The sequence below is a fragment of the Penicillium coprophilum genome (assembly GCF_028826855.1).
Source record: "Penicillium coprophilum strain IBT 35676 chromosome Unknown utg000002l_segment0_segment1, whole genome shotgun sequence".
NCBI lineage: Eukaryota > Fungi > Ascomycota > Eurotiomycetes > Eurotiales > Aspergillaceae > Penicillium > Penicillium coprophilum.
This window is the reverse complement of record NW_026622722.1, coordinates 5,107,398-5,133,291: the sequence shown is the minus strand read 5'-3', so window position 1 is coordinate 5,133,291 and position 25,894 is coordinate 5,107,398. Positions and strand designations below refer to the sequence as shown.

General features: G+C 50.4%; 13 protein-coding genes across 13 annotated transcripts; 9 read left to right on the top strand and 4 right to left on the bottom strand.

The window, feature by feature from the left end:
- Positions 1 to 155: 155 nt before the first annotated feature.
- N7500_003999 (presequence translocated-associated motor subunit PAM17) lies at positions 156 to 959 on the top strand (the record flags this gene model as incomplete). Its single annotated transcript, XM_056675145.1, has 2 exons — positions 156 to 710; positions 783 to 959. The coding sequence occupies 2 exons, from the start codon at positions 156 to 158 to the stop codon at positions 957 to 959; spliced, it is 732 nt and encodes a 243-aa protein (XP_056535670.1).
- A 390-nt stretch (positions 960 to 1,349) lies between these two features.
- On the bottom strand, positions 1,350 to 2,476 carry N7500_003998 (enoyl-CoA hydratase/isomerase family protein; the record flags this gene model as incomplete). The annotated part of the gene is made up of 4 exons (XM_056675144.1): positions 1,350 to 1,500; positions 1,553 to 1,909; positions 1,985 to 2,095; positions 2,154 to 2,476. The coding sequence occupies 4 exons, from the start codon at positions 2,474 to 2,476 to the stop codon at positions 1,350 to 1,352; spliced, it is 942 nt and encodes a 313-aa protein (XP_056535669.1).
- Positions 2,477 to 3,113: 637 nt separating this feature from the next.
- Positions 3,114 to 5,783, bottom strand: N7500_003997 (Zn(II)2Cys6 transcription factor; the record flags this gene model as incomplete). Its single annotated transcript, XM_056675143.1, has 5 exons — positions 3,114 to 3,200; positions 3,262 to 4,223; positions 4,276 to 5,588; positions 5,643 to 5,669; positions 5,722 to 5,783. The coding sequence occupies 5 exons, from the start codon at positions 5,781 to 5,783 to the stop codon at positions 3,114 to 3,116; spliced, it is 2,451 nt and encodes an 816-aa protein (XP_056535668.1).
- Positions 5,784 to 6,586: 803 nt separating this feature from the next.
- Positions 6,587 to 7,637, top strand: N7500_003996 (uncharacterized protein; the record flags this gene model as incomplete). Its single annotated transcript, XM_056675142.1, has 3 exons — positions 6,587 to 6,648; positions 6,897 to 7,089; positions 7,137 to 7,637. The coding sequence occupies 3 exons, from the start codon at positions 6,587 to 6,589 to the stop codon at positions 7,635 to 7,637; spliced, it is 756 nt and encodes a 251-aa protein (XP_056535667.1).
- Positions 7,638 to 8,329: 692 nt separating this feature from the next.
- On the top strand, positions 8,330 to 8,566 carry N7500_003995 (uncharacterized protein; the record flags this gene model as incomplete). The annotated part of the gene is made up of 1 exon (XM_056675141.1): positions 8,330 to 8,566. The coding sequence occupies one exon, from the start codon at positions 8,330 to 8,332 to the stop codon at positions 8,564 to 8,566; it is 237 nt and encodes a 78-aa protein (XP_056535666.1).
- Positions 8,567 to 9,023: 457 nt separating this feature from the next.
- Positions 9,024 to 10,991, top strand: N7500_003994 (allantoate permease family MFS transporter; the record flags this gene model as incomplete). Its single annotated transcript, XM_056675140.1, has 6 exons — positions 9,024 to 9,164; positions 9,241 to 9,320; positions 9,393 to 9,573; positions 9,626 to 10,178; positions 10,298 to 10,564; positions 10,639 to 10,991. The coding sequence occupies 6 exons, from the start codon at positions 9,024 to 9,026 to the stop codon at positions 10,989 to 10,991; spliced, it is 1,575 nt and encodes a 524-aa protein (XP_056535665.1).
- Positions 10,992 to 11,127: 136 nt separating this feature from the next.
- On the bottom strand, positions 11,128 to 11,763 carry N7500_003993 (uncharacterized protein; the record flags this gene model as incomplete). Its single annotated transcript, XM_056675139.1, has 1 exon — positions 11,128 to 11,763. One exon carries the CDS (start codon positions 11,761 to 11,763, stop codon positions 11,128 to 11,130), a length of 636 nt encoding a protein of 211 aa, XP_056535664.1.
- Positions 11,764 to 12,954: 1,191 nt separating this feature from the next.
- N7500_003992 (uncharacterized protein) lies at positions 12,955 to 13,845 on the top strand (the record flags this gene model as incomplete). Its single annotated transcript, XM_056675138.1, has 2 exons — positions 12,955 to 13,418; positions 13,503 to 13,845. The coding sequence occupies 2 exons, from the start codon at positions 12,955 to 12,957 to the stop codon at positions 13,843 to 13,845; spliced, it is 807 nt and encodes a 268-aa protein (XP_056535663.1).
- A 425-nt stretch (positions 13,846 to 14,270) lies between these two features.
- N7500_003991 (WD40 repeat domain-containing peptidylprolyl isomerase) lies at positions 14,271 to 16,289 on the bottom strand (the record flags this gene model as incomplete). The annotated part of the gene is made up of 3 exons (XM_056675137.1): positions 14,271 to 15,706; positions 15,760 to 16,134; positions 16,217 to 16,289. 3 exons carry the CDS (start codon positions 16,287 to 16,289, stop codon positions 14,271 to 14,273), a joined length of 1,884 nt encoding a protein of 627 aa, XP_056535662.1.
- Positions 16,290 to 16,518: 229 nt separating this feature from the next.
- On the top strand, positions 16,519 to 18,414 carry N7500_003990 (chaperonin-containing T-complex subunit CCT2; the record flags this gene model as incomplete). Its single annotated transcript, XM_056675136.1, has 4 exons — positions 16,519 to 16,521; positions 16,593 to 16,750; positions 16,824 to 18,198; positions 18,262 to 18,414. 4 exons carry the CDS (start codon positions 16,519 to 16,521, stop codon positions 18,319 to 18,321), a joined length of 1,596 nt encoding a protein of 531 aa, XP_056535661.1. The 3' UTR covers positions 18,322 to 18,414.
- A 266-nt stretch (positions 18,415 to 18,680) lies between these two features.
- On the top strand, positions 18,681 to 18,866 carry N7500_003989 (uncharacterized protein; the record flags this gene model as incomplete). The annotated part of the gene is made up of 1 exon (XM_056675135.1): positions 18,681 to 18,866. The coding sequence occupies one exon, from the start codon at positions 18,681 to 18,683 to the stop codon at positions 18,864 to 18,866; it is 186 nt and encodes a 61-aa protein (XP_056535660.1).
- Positions 18,867 to 19,494: 628 nt separating this feature from the next.
- On the top strand, positions 19,495 to 20,980 carry N7500_003988 (glycoside hydrolase family 76 protein; the record flags this gene model as incomplete). The annotated part of the gene is made up of 3 exons (XM_056675134.1): positions 19,495 to 19,585; positions 19,639 to 20,333; positions 20,384 to 20,980. 3 exons carry the CDS (start codon positions 19,495 to 19,497, stop codon positions 20,978 to 20,980), a joined length of 1,383 nt encoding a protein of 460 aa, XP_056535659.1.
- A 970-nt stretch (positions 20,981 to 21,950) lies between these two features.
- Positions 21,951 to 25,420, top strand: ireA (bifunctional endoribonuclease/protein kinase IRE1; the record flags this gene model as incomplete). The annotated part of the gene is made up of 2 exons (XM_056675133.1): positions 21,951 to 24,910; positions 24,964 to 25,420. 2 exons carry the CDS (start codon positions 21,951 to 21,953, stop codon positions 25,418 to 25,420), a joined length of 3,417 nt encoding a protein of 1,138 aa, XP_056535658.1.
- Between the last annotated feature and the right edge of the window lie 474 nt (positions 25,421 to 25,894).

The window sequence follows — 25,894 nt, the reverse complement described above, 5'->3', positions numbered from 1 at the left end:
TGATGATGTCGGTTGTCGCCCTTCCAACCTTGAAAGTCGCGCCGGGCGGGCCCACCCACTTACATAATCCGGCTCCACCTCCAGGGCTCCGGTTCTCACTTCACCTCTGCAAGATTTGGAGTCTGCAATTAAGTCATTTCCAAATCCTCACCAAAATGAACGCCAATCCCATCAGCATGTCCATCCGCACAGCCATGTTTCTTGGCCGACTAAACCCCGCCGCGCCCTCGCTCGCCGGCGCCCTCCGTCCCCTCCAGCAGACCACTCCCCGTATGGCATCCAAGCAACTCACACGCCTGAGCTCCACGGCAGCTCGCCCGGCTGCCACAACACTCAGCCTAGACTCCCGGCCACACGCCAAGGCGGCGTCGCCATCACCTGTCGCTCTGCGAGCAAACTCGACCTCAGCACCTACCAACAACCAAGTCAAGCTCGATTGGAACTCCTTCTTCAAGCTCCGCGCTTCCCGCCGCCGGTATTCGCTCGTCTCCTCAGTCGTCAGCTCTGTCATAAGCACCAGCGTCGGTGTGCAGGTCCTATCCGGCCAGGACCTTGAACATCTCGGCGCGACGGTTATGGGCCTCGATCCGTTTATTGTCCTGGGATTGGCGACCGCTGCGTGCGGTGCTGTGGGATGGCTTCTTGGACCGGCTCTCGGAAATGGTATTTGGGGACTTGTTTACAGAAAATACAAGCCCTCTGTCAACACGGTGAGTAATTGTAAAACAAGCGAGTGGCGATTTATGTCTGGTTTGTGCTAACGTATTTTATTTCCGATGTAGAAAGAGAAGGAGTTCTTTGATCGCATTCGCCGGTTCCGCGTCGATCCCTCAACCAACTCGATCTCTAACCCCGTTCCCGACTACTATGGCGAGAAGATTGGCAGCGTGGCGGGCTATCGAAACTGGCTTAAGGACCAGAGGGCTTACAACCGCAAGCGTCGCAACTTCATTGCTTAGTTTCTCCCTTCCTCCCTCCCTCTCTTTTCTATCTTGTGACATTGGTGCATTTCTCTTTTGTTTGTGTCAATATGGTTGAATCTCTCGGAGCTTCTGTTCAGAACCAATTCTGGTGCTTTTTTTTTGTCCGGGCCGGTGTTTATTTTGTTACAATATCATTAGCGGTCTTGGTAGCTGTGGCATTGCAATTTATTGGGAATGACCCTCGATAACGCAAATGATGTATAGCTATCTTTCGCGACATATATCAAGACTTTCAACCTTCGATCGTTCTTGCGTGTACTCAACGAAATCCGAAAGTGCTATCTTCAATCGTCAACATCCCATATTCTCCACTCTTTCAAAAGCCACTAGCCTCGCTATTACAACTACCAATGTCAGGCTTTAGATTTACAGCTTCGCAGGCATTTTTGCTTTAGGCCTTCGACGAGTATCAACCTCTGTCCACCACGGCATATTTGGCGGTGGATTATCATCAAGGTCAGCCTTGAAGTTCGGCTTTCGCTTTTCAAAGAACGCCTTGACACCCTCCCTCTGATCCCTGTCCTATAGTAAGTGTCTGCAATCATCTTCTTTACAAGGATTTCACCTACTCCGTTCCAAACATATGGTTGATGACTTGTGACTCGATGAGATGAGCAGCCTCCGCCGAACCAGTATCGCGCCACATGAGTGCCCTATTGAGGTAGGACGAAGCCGGGCTGACGTTCTCCGCAATCTCAGTGGCTAGCTCGAGAGCGCGCGGTAGGACCTGCGATGCATCGGGGAGGATCTCATTGAACAGGTCGCCGAAATGCTTAGATGTAGGCGGGAACACTCCCCCAGTGCTGACGAGGTAGCTGGCGTTTGAGTGGCCGATGAGACGAGGAAGGAAGTATGAGGCGCATGATTCCAGGACCACGCCTCGGCGGCCGAAGACAAATCCGTATTTGCCTTTTTCGTAGCCAATCCTGGGAGGTGAAAAGAAAAGTGCATGTCAGCAGGGCTCTAGCAGATGTATGGCTTTCTGGATGTGGTTGACATACCGGATAATCGCTGGAAGAGTCATGGTCATCCCGACCCCAACGGCTGAGCCTTGCATTGCTACAATTGTTGGCTTGCGGCATCGATGGATGGCCAGTGAAACCCCGCCGCCACTAGTTTGGGTCTCTTAGCGAGAGTATACAGCGAGCTATTAGTTGAATGTCAGTTTACCTATCACGATGGTCCATCATCTTGACTCGACCACCGCCGAAACCAATATCAAGGTCTGCACCCGCGCAGAACGTCTGTCCTGCGCCAGTTAAAACGATTACTTTCACCCGCTCGTCGACATCGAACATGGGGAAGAGCTTCTCGAAGTCCAAAAGCATTTCCCCCGTGAATGCATTGCGCTTAGTAGGACGGTTCAGGGTTACAATGACAACTGGGGTGACTGCCGGGGCGCCCCGGGGGTGATGAGAGACAACGACATGGCCGGTTGTTTCAACCTTCTCATAAGAAGATGGAAGCTCGATGGGACCAGGACCAAAGACCATGATGGTGAGAAGAAGACAGATTTTGTTCAGGTAAATACAAACGTCGTAAATACGAACGTCCCTAACTCCAAACTTATATCATGTCTCGGTTATGTCCCTGACCATAAACATCCTACAATCCAAGCCGCGGCCTCGGCTGGACTGGCTTGGCGTGCAGAAGCTGGGGGATCGACAACCCCGCTGAGGAGTCGTAGATTGCGATGTTGGCATGAATTACAAGGCTATGGTCCATTTGATATGAGTTTGATATCTCGGGATAGTGGAATTAGCTACACAGATATATATAAGCTAAAACAAATCGATCCGCCCAACTTCTAATTTAGTCTGGTAATGCAAATGCAAATGCTAGTTGTATAGCCATGATTTAGTTTGCCGACAAGCAGAGGTGTGAGGTATGGGTAATGGAAAGTGGAAGATGGAAATGTGAATGAGAGAGGATATGAACAATGGAGATGGACGAACCTGACACACCAAAGGGCCAACCTTTAAGAGTATCGGGCGACATCTCGCCTTTCAATACTACATACTGCTCCATCCTGACTCAGCCCATTGCTAGACGTCGTGAGTACCTAGGGTCTGTAAATAAAGGCTGGCAGGACCGCCTGGTTTGGGGTTTCAAGTCGAGAAAGCGCTAACGCTAACCTAAGAACTGACCGCTAGCCAGGGCAATCCAAGGCAGGTTTTCATCCCAGCAGTGTTGCATCAATTGGCGTGCATTTTGAATCTAGCGAATATACTGTCAGAAAAATTCTTCAACCAAATCCCAGACAAATATAGACGCGTACCTGTTTCATGCCTGAGCTTTCTAACACAAAGAACCGGTCTAAGATCTTTTCTTTTTGAACTGCATCTCTGGATTCACAACCAGCCGTGAAGAGCGGAAACAAGGAGCAGACTTCAGTGGCTGCACCAGGCCGCATGCGCCCAAGGGCGTCGATGAGTTTGCCCAAAGCATTTTTCACGGGAGATGAGTCAGGCGGAGACCCAAGAACACGCCGATGGAGATGCAGGATACCGGCGAACCGGAAGGCTTCTTCAATGGCTATCATGTCCGAGGACTCGAGACCCTGATGGTGTTCTGGAATAGTATGAGGACCCTCGGTGATCCCATCGTCGATACCATCAAGTAAGGATTGTCCTTCCAGAACCATTTCCGCAGATGCATGCCAGTCATGCCGGAAGTTACCCATTTCGTCGAAGCGTTGATTGTCACATTCCTGCACCAGCTGTGCGAGACGGATCAGAAACACTCCAGTGCGGGGAGTAAACCCCGTGAAGCAGTCAACACCCAGCTCATCATGGCCGTCAGGCGCGGAGCAAGCTGTTAAGATGGAGTGGTATATCGTTAGTGGAGGACCGGCTTCGCGGCATGACAAAGATCCCATAGTGTCGAGATAGCCCAGCCAGCGAGCGAAGAGCGCCCCAACTCTGTTCCCCGGCTGCGCCATGCTTTCGCTCCGTGCAAGGAATAGATCGCGAGCAAGCTTGAGGTGGGTCTTCCAGGTGATCGGCACTTCAAATGTTCCCGGAGAAACAATTTTTAATGACAACAGCATAATAGCCGTAGCCAAGTGACCGTCAGTAATGTCTTCATTTGGGGACTCCAATGCCATACGCAAGGTTGGGAAAACATCGCTAACCCAATGAGCAATTCGATTAGCGGGCTCGGGGTGACCTAGATATCGAGCGCGATGACTAGCGGAGTACGCAAGCAGCAAATTAAGGAGATTGGAATCACCGATTGCCACTGTTTGGTCAGCTTTCTGAGAGATGACATAACGTAGAAGTATATAACTCACTTGATGGCAAAACTGAGATAAATGGGTTATTATCGCAGTTGTGGGGAACAAGCATTCGAGCAGTGTGATTCAGAAAATGATGGAAGTACATCAAATTGATGGGGTTCTCCAGGAGTGATGACGGAAGCGGAGACAAGTATCTCGGAACATTGATGGGCACTGGGGAAGCATAGTAACCACTGCAGAACTGAACCTGTAGTTTGGGGTCAGATTGGGAGGCTTTCGACTGTGCAGGTTCCTCGTTGCGCCACCGAGAACTGATCAAATCCAACGCTGAGTTGATGTCTATGGCAGCATGGTCATTATTGAAAGTCAAATCCTCATCAGGACGCCCAGAGTCCAATCCATAATTGTCGGTCACGTTATTCAGATACGTTTGCCATTTGCTCTGGGCCATTGAAGACTCGTGCGACGTTTGATCAGCTTCGTGATTGCTCTCTCCCAAAGCGTGACGATCTGATTTCAATTCATTGTGATAGTCATGTACAGAACCGATGTTGCTGGCTGTCTCACGAAGCCTCGGAGACGAGTTTGCATCACTTTCAGTAATCGACACTCGGTGTGAATCGAAAAGCATGGAGGACAGGCCGCTAGTATCCTGCGGGCTGTGTGAGGATCCGTTTTGTTCAGTCCCAGACCCAGCACCAAGATGAATGCCCTGGTCATCATATGACTCCCGAGAAAGATGTCCGTCATCACGAGAGTGGAATATGGATGAGTCCGAGCCGCGACAGGAAGCATCTCCAGAGTGGCGCAGGTATGAGATTGGCTGCGACACAGGATTTGTATGGAATGCAAAGGCAGATAGTGATCTGAGACCAGATATCTGATCCATTGAACCCAGATATGAGGTATCAAAGCTCTGTCCAAATTGATATTGTAATAAGGGCGCCGAGGATGCTGATGTTGTCAAAGGAGGGGATTGTTCCGCCCAAGGTGTAGAGAACTGAGACTCTAATTGGCCAGGCGAGGTCACCCCTTCAGAGCCTGAACCGAGACTGGGGGAATCGAACAGGCCCACTTGTGCTGGTGTGCTTGGAGATACTGCTGGCGGCGAAGTCAAATCCCCTGGAAGAGAGTTGAGAAATCCATCTGCAGGGTTGCTTGTTGGAGTTGAGAACGAAATCGGACTCATATTGTTGACAGCGAATGAGTCCGAAAATCCAACTACAGCTCCTCCATACCCACTGGATTGTGAATTCGGTGAGTCAATTGATATGCGTTTCGTCCTTCCTCCCCAGTTCAGGCGAACACTATAGTCGCACGGGTCACCTTGTCGCTGGCAATTAAGACATGCTGGTTTCTCCTCGCCACTGCAGAAATAGTTGTTAGCTATACGAGTATCATGCAGGGAATGTGCTTCTTACCATTTTACCTTGCGTGCTTTGCACGGCCTAGTGCGATTGTTAGCCTTGGCAAAGCTTGGGTGGAATCTTGACAACATACCAACATCCTTTACGACTTCGACGCTTTGGTTCTGGTGCACCAGGTCTTCTAGGTCGAGGCATTTCACGTCAGAGGGTGTCTGGTCGAGTATCGATGCCACGAAAGAGGAGACCGAGACAATTCAAGATAACAGAGGCTCGAGATAGCCAAAGACCACTATGTATTGTCCCGCCATACAGATTTAGCCTTTTCAAGTGTATTGGTCCAATTGAGACTTCTCACGCCGAAAGCAGATCAGAGTTGACAGTGGCGCGCTTTCTACGTTTCGATCCTCGTTGACCCCAAGTAGCGACGAAGCGATAATCGACCAGACACCCACACCTAGTATACAAGCACATCGAGGTATGGGAGGGAGATGTGCCAGAAACAGTTCGAGTCCCACTGCTCTTCAGCAATGGGAGGACAAAACAGCAGATAGTGACCAGGATAGTGTCAATCGTGATAACCTCGGATATGAAACAAGATGTAAAACAGAATTTTTCTCTGTTGGATATAATCAATTGACCTGACAGGGAGTGAGATGATCACACTGTGCAGACAAAAAGCACAGCTTCACAGCAAAAGTCATGCAAAAAAGACAGTTGTTGGCAGACTAAAAGTGTGGGGAAGCACATGGCCGAGATAAGAAACGATGAATCAGCCGGGTTATGTTATAATCCGAGATACCAAGTGAAGCCTAGGCCGGCATACCGCGGGAAGCCGGCAATTCCCGAGGAGAGCCGTTCAGCCCCGGATATCACGTGAGCTATCTCGATACACGTCATAGCTTTTTGGATGCACATTGGTTCTCTCGAGCGCTTTGGTAGCACCTGTTACTTTTCTATGTTGCGCATTAGGGCCTTTTAAAGTAACTCCTTTACCCGATATGGCTAGGTCTCTGATCGATAAGCACCCGCTTCAGTGGATGTCGAGTCCTTCAAGGGGGTTGTCAGCTTTGGTTCATGTACCGTGGTCCTTTCACTTGTTATTTTGGTCCAGCACTAACGGGTTGTTCTCCAGTTGGTCGGACTTTCGAGCTTTCTATGGTCATTCAAATAGTATGGGTTGGCTAAGCTATACTTACAAAGTTTTAAGATTTTGCTGACATTCTTGAAGCATACACGAAAACCCCAACCAAGCGTAAGCATTCGTTTAGTTTGGATGTTGGGAACTATGCTAAACTTTACACTTTACAGCAATGAAGCATACGGCTGGCATTTCCAATTTCTGACAGTGATTGGCCTGTCGTTATCAACACTCACATTCGCCGTTGCACTATTAGCCGATATTACCTCGTCCCGGCGACTGTTCCTAATCAAGAACATCCTATCAGTATGCAGTGCCCCCCTTGAGGTTGTCATCAGTGTCTTGTATTGGGGTCTTCGCGTTGTAAGTAATTTGATGCTGAAGTCGAGGGCTATCTAATCCACGTATAGATTGATGAGCGATTGGTGATCCCCCCGGACATTTTTATCCCCATTCACGCCGGTATGTGTATTAAAATTACCTTTGGTCAGGATACCCCTGATAACAAAATGATAGACATTAGCTTCCACGCCACACCGTCCGTGGTGATGTTGATTGACCTGCTGCTCCTGTCCCCGCCATGGACAATCACTGCACTCCCGGCACTGGCTTTGTCTGGCACCATCGCCTTTGGCTACTGGTTCTGGATTGAGCAATGCTTCTCTCAAAATGGATGGTTTGTGTATGATCCAGCACTTCCGGCGTCATCGACTGACTCATCTAGGTATCCATATCCTATCTTTGAAGCACTGCCCACGTCAGGTCGTATTGGCCTCTTCACTCTCAGCGCCGTTGTGATGGCAATGAGCACCATCACTCTCAAGTGGCTTCATGGACGCGTCAATGGATTTGGTAGCCCCCTGAAGCCGGAATCACGTTCTGGTGATATCAAGCGAAAGGACGGACTCTAGTCAGGGATGGTATGGTATCACACCAATACTGTCCGCTTGATTGGGATCAATCGGCGCTCGTGTCCAATCTTGTATGGGAGGTGGGCTCTCACCTTGAAATCGCCACAGGAAGCTCAGACGGGCGTATTGAACAGATCACAAGCGTCTTTGTTATCGCTTTTTTTCGGGTACATCCATGATTTTCGTGGTCTCCATCATAAGTACATTTACGTCTCAGACTATCTCAAACGCAAATATTCCTGGGTATAACCGCTATCAGGATCCAAGTTCAAAGTTAGAACTAATAGAAAAATCATCGCGAGGGGTCCCAAAGGGGTTCATGAAAAATTGCTGCCAAGAGTTCACGTGCGCAGACAGGATATGTTCGATCACTTGAATATACATTGGCGTTTTGACCATTAGTATTTTCAATCCAGCGCTTGTTCCGCGAGGCGCCTATCTAAGCCATAATATTCCAATTGGCCCCCGGACCATAGTCGTAATTTACTGGGATGCTCCCACAACTTGATCACATGTGCTGATCACCCCATACCGGGTCATTCGAATCGTTCCTTTCGGCACATTAAATTGCGGGGATTAGCGTGCTACCATAGCAAAAATCGCCGCTCTTCAAATCCAATTGCTATGAATGGCTGAATGTTCGACACAAATCCTTCGGGGATACGGAGCATGAGCAGGTCATCCGCCACAGGATGTCTAGATTGGGCAAATCAAGCGCCACAATCTCGACTAGCTTCGGATTTACAGCACTCTGCTGGTCTGACACCACCAAATTGCTATCGGCCGAGAGCACATTGAGCAAAGCCGAAGGTCTCGAGTTAATCTCAAACGGGCCGTTGTGGACTTGGCAAAACACACGGATGGGGACGGACAAGCCTGGGGTAGTGGAGCCCGGGGATATGGAGTCCCCGTATGGGGTTACGGGTTGACCCTGATTCCCCGGATGCCCAGACTCGGCTTGTCACCCTCCGAAATTTAGGGTAGCCTCAGTATCTTGAATCGAATTGAGTACAATAACAGATCTTTTCTGTTCCTGTTTGATCTCGCTTTTCATGGGATATCACACTGTATCCCATGTTGATCATATCCTCAACCACTGAAATCCGTGCCGATCAAACTGGGGCCCCAACAATCAGATCCAAGCTAACGTTGCAATCCCTGCACACGGGCTAGAATGTGGCGACCATGGCGTTCATTGGATCCTAGCGACAAATCTCGCAGAATCTGCCGGATACCAGCGTAGCGTGTTTGCCCCTCAGTAGTGCTGAGTGGCTTGTATTTTTCCAGCTTGGGTTTTCTCCCGCTCTATATAAGAACTCGCAGGTCGGCAAAACGTAGTCGCACATTTTGGAGAATTCGTTCTGCTGATCTGCTTGATCTTGCATTATGGCTTCTGAATCCTTCGAAAAACCAACTGTCTTCCAGTCGGAAGACCCTGAGAAAGTTCTCGATCTCAAGGATCCCCTTGCTGCGGCTGGGTTCGAGGATCCCGATGCAGGGAAGAGTGCCGAAGAAAGGGCGGAAATCGTGAGTTGTGTCTGACTTTGTCTGGTTTCAAACCCATTGGCAGTGACGAAAAATTAATCATGCCACAAATCTATAGGATCGCAAGCTGCTATGGCAACTCGATATGCGTCTCGTGCCGTGGCTCAGTCTACTTTATCTCGTTTCATTCCTTGATCGGTAAGTAAAGGAGCAACTGTTCGCGCACACGCTTTCGATGAAATATCACAAACTAATCTCATCTTGTTCCAGGACAAATATCGGTAACGCGAAGATTGTCGGTCTTCAAAAAGATCTGAACATGACCAGTGCCCAATACAATGCCACACTCACTATATTCTTCGTCTCATACTCAGTCTTCGAGCCTTTGACCAATGTCCTGCTCAAGAAGTTGCGGCCGAGTATCTTTATCCCATGTATTATGATGGCATGGGTATGGAACACATTCCTTTCCTCTTGAATGATATTCATCTAATTGATCATAGGGAATTTGCATGATCTGTATGGGTTTCGTCAAGAACTACCACGGCCTAATGGCCGTCCGTTGGTTCTTAGGTCTATCTGAAGCCGGTCTGTTCCCCGGTGTGGGTTATTTCCTCTCTTGCTGGTATAAGCGCTCCGAATTTGGAGTACGTATGGCCATCTTCTTCTCCGCGGCTGCGCTCGCGGGTTCCTTCGGCGGCCTACTAGCTGCAGCGATTGCTAAGATGCACGGCGTGGGCGGTATGAAGGGCTGGGCTTGGATTTTCATTCTAGAAGGTCTACTCACAGTTATTATTGGTGTTGCCTCGTTCTGGTGTGTCTATGACTTCCCTGATCAGGCGCGGTTCTTGTCGGAAATCGATCGCAAGCGCGTTCTCAGACGACTCGCAATGGATCAGCAGTCTAGTGCTGAGCATGAGGAGTTCAAGATGGATTACTTCTGGTCCAGTCTTAAGGATTGGAAAACCTATACTGGGGCTATGATATATATGGGGGCTGATGGGTCACTTTATGCATTTTCGCTCTTCGTGCCTACTATCATCAGTCAACTAGTGAGTTGCCAGATTGCTAGATTGGAGATTTCAAAGCTAACCTGTTTCTTTCTAGGGTAAATATTGACCTTTGGCGTCGCATTCGGGATTTCTGGGCTATTTACTGACTGGGTGCTTCTATAGGCTACAGCTCGATTCGCGCACAGTTGCTAAGCGTACCGCCATATGCCGCCGCCGCCGTCATGACAGTGACAGTTGGCTTTATCGCAGATCGTACAAGACAGCGTGGTCTCTGCAATATGTCTGTTTCGATCCTCGGTATAGTAGGTTTCTCTATGCTACTAGGCTGTGAGTCTGCCGGCGCCCGCTATGCAGGAACCTTCCTTGGAGCCATGGGAATCTACCCAGCTATTGCAAACACGATTTCGTGGACCAGTAACAACACCGAAGGTAAACGCCACCCTGGATTCTGCTTTTCTAATATATACATGACGAAATCAAAGACTAACTCAATTGCTGTCTAGGCGTATACAAACGAGGTGTCTCCCTCGGATTTATTATCGGCTGGGGAAATCTGAACGGCATTGTCTCTTCTAATATCTACCGCGACGCTGATAAGCCGAAATTCTACCCCGGTCACAGTGTAGTACTCGGCTACCTGGTGCTGTTCCAGTTTGGTGGATCCGTGTTGCAGTACATCCTGCTGCGCCGTGAGAACAGCAAGCGCAGACGGGGGAGCGAGACCAGTGGATCCAAGGCTTGGACCAGAGCCAGATCGAGCTGTTGGGTGACAAGAGACCGGATTTCCTTTACACACTGTGAGCAGCGGAATAATCGGATGGGACGAAAGGGAGAACGGAGCCACATCGAGATATAAATGGGAATAAATGAGCATGCATGATCATGATTATGATTCTAGTACACAATTCTACGTTTCGTAAGGTGTCTAACAGGACCGGGTGGTGGCATTGCATGAGAAGCATCGCAATTGTAGGATCCTTTAAAATCCCATCTTACACCCCCTTCTCATATCGATTGACAATCTCCTGGCCCTTCTTCGGCCCACGCACAACATGACGACTGGCCCAGCTCAGCACCTCCCCGGTATCTGGCGCAATGCGGAACGCATATGCCGTGCGATACATATCATTGATACAGAGGTGATTACCCCTAGCATTGAGCACAGTAGTCTCATTGCTAGTCGAGACCGCGGGCGGCATTGGCGGCGCGACAAATTCCCCCGGGTCCTTCTGCGCAGACCCAGATTCGGCCTCTAGCAGTGAATCGGAACCCGAATCAAAGTCGAAATCGTGGAATAGGTAGTCTGCTTCTTCCGGGCCCGGCGCGACTTTCACGAACCAGACGCTCACGCGTCCACTATCGCTGCCTAGGCGCCATATGTATTTCTTTGTCCACCGTAGGCCTGGCTGTAAGGCACCTACACCGACATTGCTAGGTATTTCGCCTTCTTCACAGTATAGCCAGTCGCGATCGGGGGTTGTGGTGGGGGGTTGTGCGGTGAAAGTTGCGGTCCCGCGGAGCTCGCCGTTTAGGTCGAGGGGATTGTCGCTTCGGAGGGTCCGAGTTAGGGTCCAGCGGGTATTGCTGAGAGATGTTATTAGGGTTGAAAGGAGCTGACGGGAGGGCATTGTTGACATCACGGTGTTGGATAAGGGAGGGAATGCGGAGAGGAGTAGGTGGAGTTATCCAATCATCTCGGGCTTTCCCCTCGGGCTATAACACTGATCTCCATTGCTTATTTTTTTTTCGTATTTGCCTATGACACGAGAACCCGTCAATACTCGGGTAGAATGTCCTAAAATTGAAATCTCTTTTCCCTCTTTGAAAGTAATCACATTGCACTTCTGTACTTCCACATGTCCAGGCTTTGACCTTTTTACCTGTCAACTGTGTCCCCGAGGTCTCTATGGTAAATAGTAAATGATTGAGACCCGAGTTTATTGGTAGCCGATTGAATATTTGCAAGTGATCATATAACATGAAAATATGCCAAGGTCCAGAGTAAGCGAGAGGGAATTTACCGTATGTACGGAGTACTCAATTTACACGGTAAAAAGGAGGCTTGGTATGATACAACGTCGCAGTGTATTCCATCTCCCACATCCAAATTCATCACCTATATTGTACTCCATATCAGGGTACCTATACAATCTTAGCATCTCCACTTGAGAAGAGATTGAAACAGATCCATTTCGACCCAACTCTCGCGGCCGCCGATCGTGGGTCCTTGTTTGGAGTTGATAAAGGGGAGTTACTCAAGTGTATAAGAAAATACATTAGAGCCTAGTACTCCGTACATCCTATATCGATGTGATCTAGTCAGTACAATATCCATACGGAGGAGCTCCTTACATGATCAGAGATCCAAAGATTAAAAATAGCCTTCAAACGTGGGACTTGGTCAATCCTTTACTGCATTCAGCCAATGTTCGATGACCTCAAGGCCTAAGAATTTGACGATCCGCGAGAGAGTCAGAGAATGGAGGGCTGTTCCGTTTGCGGAGATTAAAAAAGACGCTTGCGATGCGACTCACCAAATCCTACTAAAGATTATAAGGTAATTAAAAAAGAGATTAAAACCAATATTAATAGCAGACTATTTAATCCTAAATAGTCTCCGATTATCTTATGTGACCAATTAAAAAAAGCAGGAAAAAAAGAAAACCAAAAACCAAACGGTGTCCGGCAACAGTCGGCCCTGACTAGACCCAAAACTCTCACGTCGCTTGTCTGGTCTTTTGCTCTCTCTTTTAGTATGGAGAGATTCTATTCCAAGACATCAAACTGAGCCTCAGGGCCCTACATTCGCTACCTTCACCATGTCACTCACTACGCGCTTCTCATTTCTCACTCTTATCGCCCTCGCAATCTCAGCCCTAGCCGCCGACAGCATCCTCCCCACATCGGCCTCCAGTAAATTCCCGCAATGCGGCCTGTCCTGCAACACCCTGACAGTCGCGCAGACTTCATGCGAAGCAGGCGAAGCCTCAACCTGGACCTCATGCTTCTGCCAGTCAGCCCTGCTCACCGGCCTTAAATCCTCCGGCAGCATCTGCTCTGCCTGCAGCGCCGCCGACCAAACCACTCTCTCAACCTGGTACAATAACTACTGCAACTCTGGTGGCAAGGATACATCCGACACCGACACCAACGCTAATACCGAAACCACAACTACCAAGACCTCCCCCGACCCAGCCTCTACATCTGATACCTCGAAATCGGAATCCGGCTCCAGCGGAAACACGAACAAAACCCCCGCCGCCACGGAGGAGAAGGAGTCATGGTACGTTTGATCCCAAGACTGTAGCGCAGATCGGGATCCCAACTTCACTAGCAACTAGATCGCTGACTAGAATCCTACGTAAAGGTGGAGTTCCCACTACCGCTGGATCATTATGCTCATAGTTCTGGTCGTCGGATTCACCCTCATCGCCGTACTCGGCGTATGGCTCAAGCGCCGCCACGAGGCGAGACGACCGCATCTTTACGGTGGCGGTAGCAGCGGCATGCTGAGCGTCCCGCCTGCTCCACGCGATGCCGCCTGGGGCTCGGGTCCGGCGCCGCTGCCTGTGGGCGGTCTTGCTGCCGACTCTCTCGCCAGTAGCTCACGCTCTACGATGGCGAAGACCAGTACTCCCGTCCCCGGGGCTCGGACACGATTGACGAAGATCGAACAGGACTCTGGGGATGTGGAGATTCGGCAGGTTTAGGGCTGTTGGATTCTTTTGGATCTTCGGGTTTCTTACGTCTCTGATTATTTTTTAGTTTTTTATTACAATGCGCTACTTCTATACCATACTACCTGGCTATGGTTGCATTTCTTGGTGTTTGGTACGGATAATGGGCTTCACGCTGTGCGCTGTGTTTTTCTTATTGTTGGTTTTGATCTCTTTCTCTCTTTCTCTTCTCTTTCCTTGTTCTATCGGGTTTATGGCCCTAAATACGGCAGAATGATTGCTGCTGATGACTGCGTCGACGTTCCTTTACGCTCAAATTCGTCAAAATTTCTTTCTTTTGTTCCCCCTCGAACTGCCTGATCAAGTGACAGAGTACATAGTACAACGCGTGCGCGCATTTCATGATTCTTTATACACATATATTGTAATACATCTAGATTCCACTCGAGAATGATATTTCACGAGATGCTGATACTGACAATCTTAATATCAACCTCCGGTTTTTCCTTATGCGTCCGCACATTTTCAATCTTGTGCACGATATCCAAGCCTTGCACCGCACGTCCAAACACAGTATGCTTATTATCCAGCCACGGTGTCTTCTCCGTGGTAATGAAGAACTGGCTAGCATTTGTATTAGGGCCGGCGTTGGCCATGGAGAGCGTATACGGCTTATCGTGTTTGAGAACGGAGAACTCGTCTGCGAATTCCCCACCCCAGATAGACTCTCCACCCGTCCCGTCGCCCTGTGGGTCACCACCTTGGATCATGAATTTGCGGATCACCCGGTGGAAGATCGTGTTATTGTAATAACCATTTCGAGCATGCGTGACGAAGTTCTCTACAGCCCGTGGCGCAGCCGACGGATACAAACGCAGGTGGATGTCGCCAAACGTTGTGTGCAGGATTGCAGCAGTGCCAGTCTCAGCGGCTTTGGTCACTGCTGTACCAGTACCGGCCGTTGCCTGGGTTGGCTTCTCATTTTGGACGTCGCGGGTGGACTTGGAGATCTCTGTTTCGTTCGTGAACATGTAGAAGCGCACCTTGCCGAAGCCAGTGCTGAAGAGAATTGGGTCACGTTCTTCGGCTTCCTGGAGAAGCGGGTTGCTACTGGCCGCCATTGAGACGGTCACGACGCCTTTGCGTTGCGGTTGTCCTTGGTACAGTGCGAGGTTGAGGGATCGGAATGGATCTTCGCGGCCATAAACCCGGACTACCCGGTTTGTGTATGTGTTGATGCATTTCACGCCGTAGAGAGAGCCGTAGAGGAGGAAGTGGCCAGATTCATCGAAGCAAACGTTGACTTTACTGCGGGTTGCTTCGTTCTCGATTTCGCGCTCCACACCCATGCGGCGTCCGAACTCTACTTCGTCAAGTTCGTAAGGGGCTGTCCCGGCTTGCTGCATCTCCGTGATGGTGGTTATTGATTCGTCGTATGTGCGGTAAAGTTTCCCGGTTGCAAAGTCGAATACTCGGATTTGGCGGTCTGGGAAGGAAACTGTGGCGAAGTGTTCGCCTGACGGGGAGATTGTGATGGATGTCGGGACAGATTTGGCCTTCTTAAATGCGAAAAGGTTGGTTGAGGATTTGAGGTCGAAGACGTTGTCAGGTTTCTCGAAAGAGCCGTCTCCGGCTCTCCAGTATTCGATCATTCCTGATTCATCGGCAGAGACGACGCAGTCGAAGGCGTTGTTGAATGCTAGTGAGACCACGGGGCTGCGATGGATCGACTTCAAAGTGTGCAAGGGCTGGGGATTTTCACCACGTCCGTCAAATACTTGAATCGTGTTACTTGACTCATCCGTCACCGCTAGCAGAGGTAGCGAGGCCCCGCGCGGGTGTACCCAGCAGACACATCGAGGCACGAAGTCCAGTGTATACATCGACAAGAGATCTACTGATGTCAGCAAGTTACTCAGCCGACAGAGTCAATCATTCTGGGCCTACCAAATGTAATAACGTCAAAGATCTTCACCGTCTTGTCCATTCCCACTGTCGCAAAACTACGGCCGTCGGCGCTGACAGTTACACCCCGAATCTCGCCTGGGTGAGCAAGGAACTCCTTCACGAATTCGATGCCTTCCGCCATCTTCTTCCAGAACTTAACAAATCCATCGACGGAGCAAGTGATCACAAAGTCCGTATAGGGTGCGACGGTCACAAATGATAATTGGTCCTTGTGCATGAGAGACTTGGAGTACCGCGCGGAGACTGGGAGCGCGTTGACGTAGACTTTCTCGAAAGGTAGCTTGCGCCGCTTCTTCTTGGGGGCGACTTCTGAGGGCAGTGCAGGGCCGAAATCATCGTCGGAAGAGTCATCACCTAGCAATCGCATAGGGTTAATATCTATTACGTGCCATTCGGGGGAGCGGTCTAGACGGTGTCCATGGTGCACTTGACTCACTGTTCTCGGCCTCCACATCAGAGTGAGGCCGCTTGTTCGCAGGGGCCTGAGCAAGTTCGCCGGAGTCAGCCATTGTCGATATTGTAAGTAACAAAGTCAATTCCAGCGAAAGGGATCGTCACGACAGAAAGGAAACCTCTAGAGACATCGCGGGCGGTGATGGAATGCAGCCAATCACAAGCTCGGGCCAATCGTGCCGCAACTTTTCTCCTTTCCCACCCCACTGTTGACAGGAGAAGTTGATTCAACCTTTCCAGCAAGACATTTGATCTTTGGTCGATTGCCTTATTCAGCTGGTCATCATGGTATGATATTCCCAACTTGACCCACCAGAGTGTGGAAAATATGTGCACTGGCTCACCTCTGCCCCTCCTAGGCATCCTTCGGCAATCCCACACAGATCTTTGGTGACGATGTCATTGAAGAGAAGGGCGAGAATGCCCGTCTATCCGCTTTTGTCGGTGCTATTGCCGTCGGAGATCTTGTGAAGAGTACTCTTGGTCCCAAGGGAATGGATAAGATCCTACAATCTGCGTACGTGGGGGAGTTATCGATAATTCTATATGCTGATATGACCCCGGCAATACTGACATTGCTGTCCTCCCAGATCCACAGGAAGTATCCTGGTGACGAACGACGGTGCTACAATTCTTAAGTCCATCGCCTTGGATAACGCTGCTGCGAAGGTTCTGGTCAACATCTCCAAGGTTCAGGACGATGAGGTTGGTGATGGAACCACATCGGTCACCGTTTTGGCTGCCGAGTTGCTGCGCGAAGCCGAACAGCTTGTTGCCAAGAAGATTCACCCCCAGACTATTATTGAGGGTTACCGGATAGCCAGCAAGGCTGCCCTGGCCGCTCTCGAGGCTACGGCGGTCGACCGCAGCCAAGACCCTGAGGCTTTCCGCAAGGACTTGCACGCCATTGCCCGCACAACACTCAGCTCGAAGGTCTTGTCGCAAGACCGGGACCAATTCGCCAAGCTGGCTTGCGACGCCGTTCTACGTCTCAAGGGATCCACCGATCTTTCTCACATTCAGATTATCAAGAAGGCCGGTGGAAAGCTGAGCGATTCATACCTCGATGAGGGTTTCATTATGGACAAGAAGGTCGGTGTCAACCAGCCCAAGCGGTTGGAGAACGCCAAGATCCTTGTTGCCAACACAGCAATGGACACAGATAAGGTCAAGATTTTCGGTGCACGAGTCAAGGTCGAGTCGACCGGCAAGCTCGCTGAATTGGAGAAGGCAGAGCGCGAGAAGATGCGCCAAAAGGTTGAGCGTATCAAGGCTCACGGTATTAACTGCTTCGTTAACCGTCAGCTCATCTACAACTGGCCCGAGCAGCTGTTCACAGAGGCCGGTATCATGTCCATTGAGCACGCCGATTTCGACGGCATTGAGCGCCTGGCTCTTGTTACCGGTGGTGAAATTGCTTCCACCTTCGATCACCCTGACCAGGTCAAACTGGGTGGGTGTGATCTGATTGAGGAAGTGATCATTGGCGAGGACACCCTGATCAAGTTCTCCGGTGTGGCCGCTGGTCAGGCCTGCACCATTGTGCTGCGCGGTGCCACTGAGCAGCTTCTCGATGAGGCCGAGCGCTCACTCCATGATGCTCTTGCCGTTCTCTCGCAGACTGTCAAGGATCCCCGCGTCACACTTGGCGGTGGTTGCGCCGAGATGGTGATGTCCAAGGCCGTGGAACAGGCGGCTCAGAACACCACCGGCAAGAAGCAACTTGCCGTTGACTCCTTCTCTCACGCTTTGAAGCAGCTCCCTACCATTCTGGCTGATAACGCCGGTCTGGACTCCAGCGATCTGGTGACTCGCCTGCGCTCGGCTATCAACAACGGTATGACCAGCTCTGGTCTTGACCTGTTGACGCCCGGTGGCGGTATTGCGGATATGCGTGAGCTTGGTGTGGTGGAGGCTTATAAACTGAAGAAGGCGGTGGTGTCGTCTGCCTCAGAGGCAGCCGAGGTATGTGATTGACTCTTTCCTATTCTTGGTACTCAATTAGGAATACATGCTGACTCTCTTTAGCTTCTCCTGCGGGTGGACAACATCATCCGTTCGGCTCCCCGCCAACGCACCCGGATGTAATGGACACGATTGTGATGACATGGATGAATTCATCTCTGTACTCTTTCTACAAAGGGACTAAAAATGTGCAATAGAAGTTCAACTAAGTACATGGTATATTCATCTATCCATTTGTGTAGTCTGCCAGGCAGATGTATCGCGCATAATGGGTCGCGCCCTGTCGCATCGCCCCAGGCATGGCTCATAGCCCCCGAGGTCATTGCAGTAGTTCCTCGTGAATGTTCCAGGTGCACATATTGAACTAGTTTACGTCTTCAATATTTTCTGGGGCCTAGATTCTCAGGCACAAGGATCAGATGCCAAGACTTCATCTCTATCATTTTCTTAGTAGGACTTAAACTTGGGGATTCTCATGAATTATGCCCTATTCTAATGATAACCCTGAGCATATCAAGGAATGTGTGTGGGAATATCAAACCGAAAAGACCTGGGACTCCGGGGACCTGAATAATGAGGCACCAACCCTCAAAGCGGAAGACTCTGACGCCCAGGTGAGTGTGAAAGCTTGGTACATAGCCAAGGCGTTAGCCAAGGCAGCAGCATAGATCTATTCTATAGGTATGAAGTACGGAGTACGGAGTATACATACTTTCATTATGTCTTATAGTAATCTCTTCATATCCAAGTAGATATGGAGGTATCAGGTATACTCCATACATCATATGCTCTTGGATTTGACATCACATTCCTATCCCGTGGGTCATAAAAGTGGGCGATAGCCCAGATCGGCATTGCCTGGACAGTTTATACTATGTACGATAACAATAACATTAAGGTACTCTGTACCTTGACAACAAAGTAGGCGCAATATCCAGGGATGTCTCAGCGTTAAGCTCAATGTTTCATTGTCCAAATGCAGGACCGGATTTGCCGCCAGGGGACTGAGTCTAACCGTCATCGCTTTGGTTTTTTAGGGGTAGACCAGCAAATCTACCAAACCCACCAACCTAGTAATCCAATAATGGCACTGTAAAAGGGGAACTGGAATAAATAGTAAGGTTATTAATATGTTCAAATAGTGCAACATTCTTAGACGGAGACGTACCAGGAACTGCCTCCGGTACTGTTACCGGGTACCCCGAGCCCCCGTCTTTTCTTCCTTACATTCTCTCTCTTCAACTCTACCCAACTCCCATATGCCGCTGGCCTTTACGCTCGTTTGAGATTCTACTCATGATTTTGTCCAAGTGGCTGGCCACTCTACTGGGCGGCGCATTCGCCGTCCAGGGTGCTCTCGCTATCGAATTGAACATTGATGATGAGAGTATGTTTTCACCCCTCGATCACATTCGTTGGCTAACACAGTGCTTCTTTCAGACTCCCTTAAAAGTGCGGCTAAAACAGTCGCCACCAGAATGATGAAATACTACGACGCTCGCGAATCCAAGAACATCCCCGGTAAACTCGATGGCACTTGGTGGGAGGGCGGTTCCATGTTTATGACCCTTATCCTGTACTGGTTCGTGACCGGCGACAGCCAGTTCAACACCGCCATTCAGGACGGAATGTATTTCCAGAAGGGCGACGACAATTTCTTCCCCAGCAACTACAGTCAGTACCTGGGAAACGACGATCAAGTCTTTTGGGGTCTCGCTGCTATCACGGCCGCGGAATTCAACTACCCCGAACGAGAAGGCGAACCCTCCTGGGTATCCCTTGCACAAGGTGTCTTCAACACCCAGTACCCCCGCTGGGATACGAGCAGCTGCCACGGTGGTATGCGCTGGCAGATTTGGCCGTATCAGGACGGTTACCTGACGAAGAACGCGATTTCGAACGGAGGATTGTTCCAACTTTCGGCCCGCCTCGCTCTCTACACCGGAAATAAGACGTATGCCGACTGGGCCGAGCGCATTTGGGATTGGAGTGCGACCACTCCCTTGCTCAAGCAGAAGAACTGGAACATCGCCGACACTACCACCTGCGGGACACAGTGCACGGATCATGGCGATTTCCAATGGACCTACAACTATGCCACCTACATTAGTGGCGCTGCCTACATGCACAACTACGTATGTCCCCATGTCCTGCGCAACGAGAGTCGATACTAACTTAGGACTAGACCAAAGGCACCGAACCGAAATGGAAGGAGGGTATTGAGGGCCTCATCAAGACCTCTCAGCAGTTCTATCCGACCACTGGATTTAATGGAGCCGGCGGCCAGATTCTATCGGATATCACCTGCGAACCCCTCGGCAACTGCGATCGTAACCAGATCACCTTCAAGGCCTATTTCTCCAACTGGCTTGGAGTGTTGACTACGATTGTCCCCGGTACCTACGACCTGATTTTCCCTCAGCTGAAAACCTCTGCCCAGGCCGCTGCAAAGCAATGCTCAGGTGGTGATGACGGGGATCTATGTGGTATTCGATGGTACAAGCAGGCCGATTGGGACGGATCCAAAGGTCTGGAGCAACAGATGGCTGTACTGGGTGTCCTCTCTGCCAATCTGATCCCCTTCCTGAACAAGGGGCCAGTGACGGCAGAATCGGGTGGAACCTCCAAGAGTAACCCGAACGCCGGCACCAATTCCTCGGACAACAAAGTTCCCGTATTGAATACCATCGGTACTGGTGACCGTGCAGGTGCAGGCATCTTGACCGTCATCTTCGTCAGCGGGTGGGCTCTTGCTGTGACCTGGATGATCCGTGGTGGTTAAAGTCTTCCGTTTTTAATATTTACTTATCTTTCTTGGGATCATACGTGATCCCTTTTTTTCCCCTTCTGTTCTATAATCCTTTTCTCTCTCCACATCCTTCTACACCTGTATCTATCTTGATTTTTCTTGTGTGTGTTTTTTTTTTTCCCTTTCTCCCCTTTCACTGGCACTTCCGGCGTGTACTGCACGAGGATGGGGTTGTGGCGTTGGATGTGCTGATTTGATCTACATATTTCTTGAAAAAAATACTCGGCGATAATGAAACTATTTCTTGATACCTTACGTGCATACTACAAAGTAGTGTGGTTTCGCCCTTGATTGGTACCCCCTGACGGGTTGACCCACCCCGAGAGGCTGGGGGTTCAAAGATATGAAAGACTTGAAATGGTGTACTCCGTACGGTGTACGGAGTACAGTGGAAGGGAGAATGATTAAAAATGATGACTATGTATACGGAATATGGTGCAGAAATATAGCCATGACATGTAAATCTGCATACACCGGATCCACGGTATATACCAATGTCCCTTAAAGGGATATGATCAAAACACTCTCGAATGTTCTTATTGTTCTAGGCTGTATGTTGTATGGAGTATACCAAGGCGTGCGTGGACAAAAGTACCATACTTCACACTGAGTTAGTGAAAGAAACTTGTAACAGTAATATACACTTGTATTACACACAATCTATCTGCCTGCTCTTCAATCTCTTCCTTTCTCACTTCAACATTCTGGCACATTCTCACCATCTCTTCATGGTGCATTATTAGATTATAAGTGATTTTTTTTTACCGTACATTTCGAACATTTGTGGGTTGGGGGATGATCCGCCCGGATTCTTAACTCGCTCCACACTGTCATTCGACCCGTTAAACGTTTCTTCGTTTCAGCGGCCCATGACACTCCCACTACCTCCTTCGCTCCCTCGATCCTCCGCCTACCCTGAAATCTTTGTGCTGACAGCTCCACGATGCGGTGGCGGCTGCCGGGCGCCCGTACGACACTCCCCGCCAGTGTCGCACTCCTCCTTCTCCCAGCTCTGGTCGCTCCGCTGCAGCAATCAGAAGCCCATGACTCTGTCTCTCGTGTCTCTGTGCCCTTGGCACAAGAGTCATTAAAACACCATGCAGCCCATGTGGCCGCACCACCCATCGTGAAACCCAACGATGCGAGCGCCCTTGCTACTCTGGCTCTGGCAGGCTCCGGCCGTGCCGTTCGAGCCCCTCCTGTCCAAGCCAGCAGTACCCCTGCGGGCTTGGCTTCGCAGCTTCACGCGCGGTCCTTGCAGGACTGGGAGGTTGAGGATTTTGTGCTGCTGGCGACCGTCGACGGAACCATTCACGCCCGTGATCGCAAGACCGGAACTGCTCGCTGGGCCCTAGAGGTCCCGAGCAGTCCTGTGGTCGAAAGCACTTACCACCGAGCGAATCGTTCCAGCTTTGACAATACAGAACCCGAAGACGACTTCTTATGGATCGTCGAACCGAGCCAAGATGGCAGCCTTTATATCTACAGCCCCGCACCAGACGCCGGCTTGCAAAAGCTTGGATTAACTGTGAAGCAGCTTGTCGACGAAACCCCCTATTCCGGCACAGACCCTGCTGTGACTTATACTGCCCGCAAAGAAACTACACTGTACACCATTGACGCCCGGACTGGTAGCATTCTGCGAGTGTTTAGTTCCCGTGGCCCAATTCCCGCTGGACCTGAATGTCGCAAGGTGAACGGAGAAGATCCAGACTCTGATGAGTGCGAGTCGACATCTGGCACTTTGGTTCTCGGTCGAGTTGAATATGCCGTCGCCATCCAAAACACTGAGACGGGAGATCCAATCTGTACCTTGAAATACTCCGAATGGGCACCGAATAACCGGGATATGGACCTACAGAGCCAATACTACCGCACAATGGATCAAAGCCACATTTATAGTATGCACGACGGTGTTGTGCTGGGATTCGACCACTCGCGCATGGATCGGCCTCGCTATACCCAGCGCTTCCCATCTCCTGTGGCACGAGTCTTTGACGTAGTTCGTCCTGCCCACAAAGATGCACCAGATGCCTCGACCCCGCTAGTCTTGCTCTCACAACCCCTTCAGCCACCGGATCCAGATTACGGCTCCCTTGATGATGACAGAGACATGCGTGTATTCATCGATTGTACTGAGGCAGGGGGCTGGTATGCCTTCTCCGAGGAAACCTATCCCCTGGCCACCGGCCGCGCCCCAATGGCCCAATGCTATGAGAAAGACTTCTTCCGGCGGGGGCAGGCACTCATGAGTCTGACTGCGCGCCAGCAGCGGAATGCGTTGGCCGGTGTTCACTCTCTCTCCGGCCCTCGTATCGTCCGTCCACACATTCCAAGACTCTCTGGGTCATCTACCTCCGAACTTTCCAATGATACGCCACGAGATATCCTCCGCAGTCCTTCAGAGCTGGCTTTGCCTCCCGCGTTGCGAAATAGCGCGATCATTCGCAAGAGCTGGGACAATGCTTTGGATATTGTCGTGACGTTGGTTTTACTGTTCATCTGCACCTTCATCTACTTCAACTCGCATCACCTTCGTGATTTGGCCAAGCAGAAATTGGACATCAAGAACATCATCAACTCGAGCGATAAACCTTCTCTGTCCGCCCCTTCCACCCCTATTGTCGGCGGTGCTCCGGATATCAAGCGGTCATCTACGCCAACCCAACAAGTTCCTAACGTTACAGTGGATTTAGATCTGGATCATTCATCACCGGAGGGTGGAGCAACCCCGCGTGCTTCTCGAGACTACGCCTCGGACACCAAGCCGCGGGTGCAGATTTGTGAGCCGTCGCGCGCGCCTGGTGAGGAGGACGCCGATGAACCTGGAAAGCCAAAGAAAAAGCCTCGCGCTCGTGGATCTCGAGGAGGAAAGTCACATCGCCGTCGCAAGAAGCCCGAGGGCGATGGCGATAGCCCTGAGGGAGCCGACCAGGCCGTGGAGCAAGTCAATAATGTAGCGCCCCAGTCTCGGCTTGAGCCCGATGTCCAAATGGTCCGGACGATCTCAAATGAGATTATCGAGACGGACGGCGTCGTTCGCGTCGGCCGGCTTCAGGTTTTCACCAATGTTGTGCTGGGACATGGCAGCCATGGAACCGTGGTTTACCGCGGTTCCTTTGATGGACGAGACGTCGCGGTCAAGCGTATGTTGATGGAATTTTATGACATTGCATCCCATGAAGTGGGTCTGTTGCAGGAAAGTGACGACCATCATAACGTGATCCGATACTTCTGCCGTGAGCAGGCCACCGGATTCCTGTATATCGGCCTCGAGCTTTGTCCAGCATCTCTTCAGGATGTGATTGAACGTCCTGCTAGCTACCCAGAACTAGTCCAGGCCGGCTTAGATTTGCCTGATGTACTACGGCAAATCACTCAAGGTGTCCGTTATTTGCACTCTTTGAAGATCGTCCACCGTGATCTGAAGCCGCAGAACATTCTGGTGGCTATGCCACGTGGGCGCACTGTTTCGCGGTCATTGCGACTCCTTATCTCGGATTTTGGGCTGTGCAAAAAACTTGAAGACAACCAAAGCTCTTTCCGGGCAACCACTGCCCACGCCGCTGGAACATCCGGCTGGCGAGCCCCTGAGCTCCTTGTGGATGATGATGGCCCTATGTCTCTCGCATCCCAGCACACTGAGTCCTCAGAGCCCGCTGTGGTGGACCCACAGACCAACCGTCGCGCCACTCGGGCCATCGACATCTTCTCACTGGGTTGTGTGTTCTACTACGTCTTGACTCGTGGCAGCCACCCCTTCGACAAGAATGGCAAGTTTATGCGCGAGGCAAACATCGTCAAGGGCCATTTCGATTTGGAGGAACTAAACCGCCTAGGCGATTATGCTTTCGAGGCGGATGATCTCATCCGCTCCATGCTGGCTCTAGACCCTCGCCAACGGTACGTATCTTTCTTTATAGAAACACATTCAACTTACTGACTTCAATCTCTAGTCCTGACGCAAGCGCTGTATTGATGCACCCGTTCTTCTGGCCCCCATCAGACCGTCTCACATTCCTCTGCGATGTATCTGACCACTTCGAATTTGAGCCTCGCGACCCCCCATCAGAAGCTTTGCTTTGCCTGGAATCCGTGGCTGAGCGGGTAATGGGTCCTGAAATGGATTTCCTGCGCTCATTGCCGCGAGACTTCAAAGACAATCTCGGCAAGCAGCGCAAGTACACTGGGGCACGGATGCTGGATCTCTTGAGAGCTCTTCGCAACAAGCGCAATCACTACAATGATATGCCTGATCATCTTAAGGAAAACATCGGCGGCTTGCCCGAAGGATATCTCAATTTCTGGACATACAGGTTCCCGAGCTTGTTGATGAGCTGCCATGCAGTCGTTGTTGAGCTGGATCTAACACACATTGATCGCTTCCGGAGGTATTTTGTGCCTCAGGAATAGATTTGTGTCCAAAAATATCTTTTGAATCATATATAAAAATACATTAACCATGAACCTCATCTACATACTCTCTACAAATGTTTTATATAACCCTGGGGTATCCGCATTCTATTGAACTATATAGGAACTGGTAAATATCGAATATCGGTCCACATGCACTATGCAATCAACTAGCAAGAACGAATTCGTATATTCTTATGCTTTTCAGTTGAATTCAGATGTGTCTTGTAGAGCCGGCAGATAAGTGGATCGCGGCCATACGTGACTGCTTCGCGCCAGTTTCTTCCGCGTTCTGATTTCCCTAACTTTTTTTCTCTCCCTCCTCCTCACCCTGCACCATTCCGTCTGGTGTTTGGCACCTTGTCTTTTTGTGAAGTCATGCGTGTCTGATAAACTCTTCATTCTTCATTTGCTCCCTACGATTAATTACCGTCCCCCACCACCTCTACCGGTTTTTACTGGCAACTACCCTCA